This window comes from Convolutriloba macropyga, chromosome 11 (genome assembly GCF_964194025.1).
Source record: "Convolutriloba macropyga chromosome 11, txConMacr16.3, whole genome shotgun sequence".
NCBI classification, from domain to species: Eukaryota; Metazoa; Xenacoelomorpha; order Acoela; family Convolutidae; genus Convolutriloba; species Convolutriloba macropyga.
The window spans coordinates 59,372,810-59,382,507 of NC_134478.1; the positions used below are offsets into that span (position 1 = coordinate 59,372,810).

The 9,698-nt window shown below is 34.2% G+C and overlaps 1 protein-coding gene across 4 annotated transcripts in view; it reads left to right on the forward strand.

Annotated features, from left to right (window-relative positions):
• Nucleotides 1-9,698, forward strand: part of LOC142349570 (potassium channel subfamily K member 1-like) — a 61,737-nt gene extending 52,039 nt beyond the window's left edge. For all 4 annotated transcript variants that reach the window (XM_075401216.1, XM_075401215.1, XM_075401214.1 and 1 more), the window contains one exon: nt 9,071-9,698. In XM_075401216.1, the coding sequence (XP_075257331.1) occupies nt 9,071-9,191 (121 nt within the window). In that variant the 3' untranslated portion in view covers nt 9,192-9,698. The remainder of the gene's footprint in view (nt 1-9,070) is intronic.

Here is a 9,698-nt window from a genome sequence, read left to right on the forward strand (position 1 = left end):
ACACTTTTTGACACTGAAAGAAAATTGGTTAATTCCTATCTCTTCTTTTTTCTTTTTGTTTCAATCCTGATGTGCGTAAACAGCGGCTATTTTCGGGCAATTTGACGTCTATATTAATTTACAGCTTAACAATTTATGATGTTAATTTCATGTTACTACACTTTTATTGAGAAAGGTTGTTGCGCAAGTGCGAAGTTTTCTAGGATGTTCAAATTTTAGTTCTTTGCCAAAATGTTGCTTTTTATCTATTTAATTGCTCTCCAACAAAGTCTAAAGCAATTTTTTAAAACGTGTGTCCTTTTAATGCAAAAGTTTTGCTTGTCCGTTCTTCCAGAACATTTCACTTCTCGGGTGGCTAGATTTTTTAAGTGATTAAAATTGCGGGCATTCAGAAATTACGTCTATTATAGAAGGCCTATTTTTTACGACTCGAAGAGGAATAATGGTGATCTATTTTTTAATCGGTGACTATTAGAGGATGTGTTTTAGAGAAAGTGAAATGTTAAAGGAATTTAGAGTAGTTTTTGTTCATTCATTACGTGAGAGGAGCTCGAAAAGTATGTACAATTTTTTTTTTTCGGTAAGCCTGTAATTTTTCTGCTCATGTGTGACCTTTTCAACGCAGTTTTCTTGTTTTAACTCAATTTCATCGGATAAAGGTGTTTGTCGCAATCAACTGTGTTTTTGAAAGCCCTTTGAGCATATGTCGAAAAATATTAACTTAGGGTAGAAATATCATCAATATTTAATATCATCAATAATTAATTCGGCTCATTTTATTGAACGGTTGTCTGGGTCCGAAAGGAAGGTATACTTCGAGTTGGTAGCAGAGTCTTCCAGGTATCTGTTTTAACTTTGTCAAAAAAGGTGTTTCGTCTTACCTTAGTTCACAGTTTGTTCAATATTTTGCGTAAAACCTTTTTGGTTTCTCTAGGCTAGTTTAACTCTTCTCTAAATCAAAGTGCTTTTAAACAGCAGAAATTGAAAGAAGGAGCGGAATAAACCCAAGAAGCCCAATTTTAGATGCCTGCTACGTGAACTTTGTTTTTATACATTTTAGTTAACAGCTCTAATGCTGTTTGCTATTGATACTAGCTTCTTCTAACAGGAGTATGCCTAACTACGAAACAAAATGAAATAAGTTTGCGCTTAAAAATGTTTTTATACGACAATCAATCTGTCCCATTTTTTCTGTTCTTTCAGTCCCAATCGGGGTTATGGGAATCAATGGAGGCTATTTTCCGGCAATCTTCTGGTTATGTTTTAATTCGATCATCTGCAATATAGAATTCTCTGTAGATGTTTTTTTTCTATGGCAACCGTTCTTAAAGCTATGGATCTATTTGTATAACATGATCTTGCAGAGGCTATCTTGCAGAGATGTTTCTTGAACACATGCAACGACAGCAACTTTATAAATGGACTGGTACATAGTTCATTAATTAAATTAATCGAAAAGTGCATTGAGCTTGTTTTTATTGTTTCTATTAGGCGGATAATACTCTGATCTGAGTAAAATAACGCAAACTTTGCCTGTGGACAATTTTTAAAAATTCTTAACGAAAAAGGTGCAAGAGGTCTTAATTTTTGCTAAATTTCAACTTATTTAATATTATGGGCTAATCCCGATACAGGTAAAAAAAAAGACGAAGCCGTCTGACTGGTCATCAATAAATCAAATATCAATATAGCCAGGTACCAGGTAAAGTTTGACAAGATCTACCAATTACTGTTTTTTATGTTCTAGAACTCTTTTCTTAAATCCAGCTTATCAACATTTGTTTCAATTGGGATGCTATTACGTCTTTTTAGTCGACTTCTTGGGTACACAGTGTAAGTCAATTGTGTTAATCTTAATTAAATGGACAGTTAGGGTTTAGATTTAAGCACAGCCAATAGTGTCTCTATCGCCACTAGTTTCTCTCTACACAAGTTTAGAATATTTGAAGTATGAATGTGAACACTAGTTTATATGAAATGATTCTTATAATACATGTGGATGCTGAAGAATGGATATAATTTTCTGGGCAGTGACTGAAAATTGTCGGAGCTGATGCAATACGCTATGGACATCTCTTGTCAACTGTGCAGCGGTCCTGTTTTTGCCTCAACTCTATATCGGCGTTCTAGTTGCCTCCAAAATACATTTATAACAAACATTATTCATATGTTCCAAGATTTAAAGGGTTGTTCATTTGGTTATTATCTGATTGAGGATTTAACGGTTTAGTTACTGAACATTTCTAATTAGCAACGATTCCACCAAACCATTATTTGCTAAATTATGTCCTATTTTGGCATTAAAAAAGTTTTGTTCATTTACGTAAAACTTATTGGCAGTCTTCAAACCAATTTGAGCAGTTTTCGAAAAAAATGAACAAATTTGTCTATTTTTGCACTTAGCCACACTTGACTAATATCATAACGTTAACAAAATATATAACAAAACGTGTGGACTCACCCAAATGTAACAGTTAATTAACATAACAACCAGTAATTAAAGACGGTCACTTCTGATACTCGTTCATAAATTGATTGTTTTCTTCAAAATTTGTGCAGGCTTTAAAATGAACGTCGGATAATTAATTTCATGATATTCAAAAACATGCTTCTGAAATTGTTTACAGAACTTTATACCGGTGTATCAGAAATGGCTGGGGCCTATAAGTGGTAAAGTTGTAATTGAAGCTATTTGAACAAAAAATTGTGGAAACTTCAAATCGTAATTTGTAGCATTTAATTTAGTCCTGGTGGTCTTTTTAATTGCTCTCGAACGCAGCTTGGAGAAATTATTTTAACGGTCTCTTTGCAAAATGTTCGCTTGACCGTTTTTGCTCTCTGTTCTGGAACGTTTTTTTTTCACTTTCACGCTTAATCTCGATTGTGAGGGAGATAGCGATTGTGAGGGAAATAGAAGCAATGCCATTGCAGCTAAGTGGTTAAGATGTTGGACTGCCATCCAGTAGATCACGGGTTTGAAACTATGAGGTCGGTTGTTTTTGTCCCCATAAAACATTTTTACGCTACACCGCCTTTAACTTAAATTGCCCCCGTCTGTCGCGCGAGAGCAAAATTTTCCGCCGTTTAGTCGGTTCTATTAATAGCCGCCCTCATCTTCTCAGCCGGCTATTATAGCGCTCCTAATTTTTTTTTTACAATTCAAAGAATTTGAATTGTATTGGGGCGCTGGGTTTTTTTTTAAGATGTGCTCACACATTTTTCAATGACTTTGATCTTTCAAAACGGGATAAACAGGTAGAGCCCAACGGGCATTAAATTTCTTTAGAGGCCAATAGTGGGCTTTAGTAGTCCTTCAAGTGCTTAGAGCAGTGCAGCTGCTGGGATGGCCTTAATTTAAGGTTAAGGTCATTTTAGGAGTTTTTGGGCTCAAAATGGTGCAATTTTTCATGTTTTTTGTTGTGATTTTTTGAGTTTTTAGTTTGATTAGTCTTAAGTTGAAGTTTTTAAAAGTTGATCAAGACATTTGAGAGAGAAAATGAATTTTTTTGACGATTTTATGAGCTATATGTTTTGGTACTACAAACACAATCGCGCAAAATGATACTAATTTTTGCAATTTCTCAAGTTTTTTTGAAAATTTTTGCCAATTTTCGAATGTTTCCAGCTTCAGGGGCCAGAAAATCTCCTTTAAGGTTTGATAATAGGGCACTGCATGGTTTTTAGTAACAACGGATTGGTTTTCATTATTTTAATGTCTCGAATTTTGGCATTTTTTTTATAAACTCTGCAATTTAAGGTTTCCTAAAATTTTTGCCAAATTTTTGATATTTGTCCATTAAGTGCCAGAAAACCTATTCCACGATCTGATTAAAAATTATGGAATGGTTGTTGGTTTCAATGGATTTGTTTTTAACAAGTTAACCTTTCGACTTTCAGAAGTTTTTTGATAATTTGCATTTTGTTTAGTTTTTTCAAAACATTTATCTTTTATTCAGTTTTTCTTGCCTCATTGGCCAGCTAGCCTCATCCAGGGTTTGACAGTATGATTTGGTGGCCTTTGAATGGTTCTTAACCTTTTAATAAAACAAAATTTTATTTTTTGAAATTTTTTCTAAAGAATTTATTTATTAAGGCTTGGAATTGGGCTACTGGATAGCCTCTAGAGACAGAGAAATGGCTCTGAAGATATTAATATCACAACGTTCAGCAACATTTCAATTTTCAATTGATTTCCTTTTTTTAGAAATTTTCCGGTCACTTTCGAGTTAATCGATCTTCAAGGGCAAATGAATTTTTTTCAGGTGCTGCAGATTTAATACTGGACCGATTTTTGGAATAGGTGTATTTAAAGTGGTCAAAGTTTTCTTCAGGAGTAAAAGCTCAAATATTTTTTAGCAATGAGTATATTTTTTTGTTTTGTAGCAATGAGTTTGTAGTACTTCTGAGTTTTTCATTCAATTCTTTGAATTGTATTTCAGGACTTTACCTGATTTTGCCGCTTTTTCAACATTTTGCATGAAATCGTTTGACTTCTCTAGGCTAGTTTCTCTCTTCTCTCATTCGGCTAAAAGCGATTTTGAACATCAGTTGCTCAGCAAAGCAAATCAATATGAACAGAGTCAGTATGAAAAATTGAAGTCAGAAATAGAAACGGGATAAACCCATAAAGCCCAATTTTAGATACCCGCTATTTGAACGTCGTTCCTATAAGTCTTAGTTACCATCGTTAATGCTTATTGGTATTGATAGTAGCACCTGTAGCCTCTCTCTAAGAAACAAGTATGTTCAACTACGAAATGCCTTCAAAATAAATCGGACTTAAATGTTTTTGTACAAAATCTTTTTTTCAATATCTTCTATTCTTTCAATCCCAATCATGCTTATGGGAATCAACGGCGGCTTTTTCCGGCAATCTGCCGGGTATGTTTAAAGATTGTACGATCGAATCGAGCGCTGCTTGATTTCTTGATTTTTGTGTTAATTGCTGTCAGAATTTGAAGCTGCCTAGCATTATTGATGGTGGTTTATTGCTAAAAAAGGTACCAGCAGTTACTTTTTCCAAACCAAATCATTTAGTTTTCTAATATTAGCGGTAACAATGACGTAAAACTTGCCATTGAAAAACGTGCCGTTAATTTTTCCGAACAAAATCTTTTAGTGTTGTAAAATTAGCTTCAAATATGTTAATGAGAAAAAGTGTTGTTGTTTTCTTCTGGTTTGCGAATTACACGTTGTGCCGAAACGGCTTCGGAAAGCATATATTTATGGTCTAAAACATGATTTGTTCTGGAGTACACCCTTCATACTTATCTTGTTCTAACTTGGCGCTAATGTTCTTCTTAGGGTATATTTCTGTTTAGCAATTAGGTTTTTATTTTGAGATAAATTTTCACTGTCTCATGTGCTGACGTATTACTTATGCGTGATTTATTACTCATGACTTTTGATTTCTTCTGGTTTTTTTTAAATCTGTTTATGCATGGTTGTTTTTTGAACTCATTCTAGAGTGGCGATTTTAATTATGCATAAGTAAGAAAGAGAGCAAATAGCGAGCAGTTAAAGGTCTCCAGACTCTCTAACATCACTTATAGGGTAGAGTGAAAACGTATGTTGGAGAGGCATTTTATTAAAGATAATTGAGTAATTGTTATGAAGATTTCCGCGACCTTTTTGTGATCTTTTTTTTAATTTTTGCTGAAATGTTCTGATTCTGCTTTTTCCTACTTTTTAGTTTACTAGCTTTTGATGGCAACTTTTGTAGAGGTTTTAATCGAATATATTTAGAGCACTTTTCAATGACTGATATTACTAACTTTTCTTAATCTTTTAACTTTTTTTAAATCAATTTTATTGGAGTGGTTTTCGAAACGGGAAATGAAACGCGTAAAACAGATTGGAGTGATTTTGGCGCTCAAAAAATTTGAAGAGTGGAGCGAAAAGGGAATGGTTTTTGTTTATTCCGCTGTTTTTGAGAGAGCGAGAAACTGATGTCTGAAAAAATTTTCTCTTAGCGAGCGAATTTTTTTTCACGTGCGGCTTTTAAATTCAGTTTTTTCCAACTTTTGATGGTTATAAATTTTGATTATGATACTGTATTAGTTTTAGGCTTGTTTTGATAGGAATTGAAGTATTCAAGTAGTTAATTTGAGTTTACTACTAATTGGGAGGATTTTGATCAGTTTTGCTGATTTTTAGACTAAATTTGATGGATTTTTGCCTGTTTTTTTTGTTTTAATGCTTTAAGCGGGGATCGAATAGAAGCTTGTTACTTGAGATATATTTTCGGTTACCAATTGACTAAAGTTCTCTTGGTATCAATTATTTTTCTTCGGAAATTTGGTAGAAGAATTGAGAAATTATAAACCATTTTTCTTATTTTTTGGGAGTTTTTCTCTTTTTAAATCTGAGAGAAGTTTCTTAGCCAATTATGACTTGCCCATTGTTTTGCGAGCTTTTCATTGCTTTAATTGCATTGGAACTTTACTCGGCTTTATGTTTCCTTGTACTATTAAAAAATTTCATTAAGTTTTTCTAGTTTTTTTCTGTTCAATTTGTGTTCGAATGCAGTTTCTATTCTTCCTTATTTTCTTATGGCATTTGTGGAGGTTCCGGGTTCACAATAGTTGTTCTTTTTATTAAGTCATAAGTATGGGCAGTTTTATCCTTCAAGTCGTTTCCGGAATTCTTCCGGCTATGTTTTTTTTACTTCGTCGAACAAAAAAAAATGTTTCGCTTTACCTCATTTTGCCGCTTTTTCAAGATTTTGCGTGTAATCTTTTTGACGTCTCTAGGCTAGTTTCTCTCTTCTTTCATTCTGCTAAAAGTGATTTTGAACATCAGTTGCTCAGCAAAGCAATTCAAAATGAACAGAGTCAGTATAAAAAATTGGTCAGAAGTAGAAACGGGATAAACGCATAAAGCCCAATTTTAGATGCCCGCTATTTGAACGTCGTTCCTATAAGTATTATTTACCATCTCTAATGCTTATTGGTATTAATAGTAGCCCCTGTAGCCTCTCTCTAAGAAAAATAAGTATGTTCAACTACGAAATGCCATCAAAATAAATCGGACTTAAAAAATAGTTTTTGTACAAAAAAAAATCTTTTTTTTTTCAATAATGACGTCTAGTATAAATGTTCATTTAACATGTTATTCGTTTTCAGATCCCTTTTAATGCCGTCAAGAGCTTTGCTACAACCTGTTGTGAGCGTGAAGTCATCTTTCATTCTTATCGGAAGGGGTCTGTTCATCCGCTAGAATATTTTTTATGGTCACATTCTTTACTACCAAAGTGACTCCTCACTCTCAGCAGGACTTTAAACACTTTAAGGTGGAATGAGGATTTCTCTGTCTAATTGAAGGTCTTTTTGACGGAAGCATCCAAAAAATCAAACTTTAATATAAATCAGTTCAAGACATCAAATTATCAAATTGTTTATATAGCTGCAAAGCTGTAAGTTGAGCGGAGCTATACTGCGGTGCTCTTGGTTTTTTACAATTCAAAGAATTTTGTTGGGGCGCTCTCTTTTTTTAAGATCTGTTCACACATTTTCATGATTTTTGAAGTCAAATTGGAGTAGCGATTTTGGTCACGCCGAAAAAGGAAGTGGAGCGAAAAAGCGAGCAGTTTTGTGGCGTGAAGTAGAGCGAGAAACCGGTGTATTCGCTTTCTCGCTAGTGGTTTTTTGTTCACATGCGGCATTTTCAATTTGATGTTTTTTCTATTTTTTTGATCGCGTTTTATTCTAAATGGTTTTTGCAATCCATTCATAGTTTGTTCTAGGCTTAGTTTTTCGTTTGAACCAAATTGCTTTCTCTAGCTAGTGGTTTTTTGTTCGCAGTTTTCTTCCTCTCAGTAACGGCATTTGCGCGCGTGACGTCGTTTCTCGCTCTTTCTCATGCAAAGGTTAGATCATTTGCGTGATTAGATTTGCACTTTAAAACTTAAGTTTAATTTGAATTAGTTTAAGGTCAAATGAACCCATATTTAGATCTATCTGCTTCTATCCGTATTATACGGCACGCAAGTCTATTCTTTCGCAGCTAATCCGGCAATCTGCCGGCTATTTTTTCTCTTTTTATTGTCTTATTTTTACTTCGTGTTTTTAGCTACAGCAGTTTTTTGGGCACTTTTGTCCTAGAACATTGGCTTTCAACTGACTTTATTACGCCTGACTTAGTTTTGTTTGACTCATTTGCCCTCATTCAGAAATAAATTTTGTTGATTTAGTAAAAGTGGCAGTGGGTGATAGGGGACTAAATACGTTATAGCGTAGTGATTGGAATGTCAGACTGCAGTCCTGGAGGTCGCGGGCTCGGAACCCTATGAGGTCGGAATCTTTTGCTCCCTTTAAGAAATTTCTAAGCTACAGCCCCTAAATTAAGTTGCCTCGACTGTCATTCGAGAGCAATTCTGCGTCGGTAGTCGATTTGTGTTCAAATTTTGTTCAATATTTTTTTGACTTCAAACTCAATTCATGCACTGTTTCAACTGAAAAAAATTGAAAATTTCTGTCTACAATTTAACGCTATGTGGCATATACAGCAAAACCAAAAATTGTATAAATCGATAAGCCCGGTGATTACGATGCATCAAGTTAGCAGAGTGCATTGCCGAAACTGCTTGTCAGTATTAAAATTAAGCTTAATGGGTTTCATTTAAGAAGCCGTAATTGGTATAATATTATTATCTAGCTTAAACTGTACATCAAAAGTGTGGCACTTTTTGATTCTAAAAAAATTGAGTTCTAAATCTTTATTTCTTTACCTGTTAAATCGGATCGGGGTTCAAGGGCGTCAATTGCAGCTATTTTCTGGCAAATTGTCGAGCATGTTTTATAAATCGACGTTACGCAACTTTGTAGTTAAATTTTCCGTCGAGATAAAATGTGCCCAGTTTAGTTTCGTAATTTCAAATCTAGGAATTGTAGAATGTGTCTACCGATGATTGACTTTTGTACATCCTTATGATAGTATCTGCAATTTGTTGCAGATACTATCATTGAAAGTACCACTGTTTATTATGCTACACAAAGCAATATTTGTTAACACGTAGTAATAACACGTATTTGTTCACGGAGAAAATGAGCCGTTCATGATTCTGTTTCAGGTCAGATAGTGAAAATGCTATTACGTCATCACCAGAAGTAGTTGGGAGACAGGGAGACGTTTTATTTGTGGAAACAACTGATCTCCATCACAACTCAACCCTATCATCACCAGACACGTAAACAAGTCAACAAACAATCTTCGCGAAAATCGAAGACATACGCAGGAATTTAAGCCCGAGTGTTGAACGTATGCAACGAAATGAACAATCGATGTTTGTTACGAAAAACGCGAGAAAGTGAGATTAAAACGTAACAACATAGACTCAGGGCCGGGTTTCAATTCAAATATGCCAATTTTAATTGACTACTTAACTTTTAGCGTAACGTTGTAGCTATTTTCACAAACTGTTTCTCGACGTCCGTCCGGAACTAAGAAAGTCGACGTCCTATCAACGGTCGCAAGGATTATCTTAACCTTTTAACTGACAAATCGCGAGTTTTGGCAATTGTAGTTTTAATTAGCGGTATTGAATAAATATTCACTTTTAATTTTTATTAATTCTGAATTTTAATGACTACTTCATTGTATTTTGTTCCTTATGTTCAACTTTGTAATTAAAATCATTTTTATTTTCGTACTCGATGTCATCCATTTTAATTTTGTATTCAATTTACAGTTCTCGCATA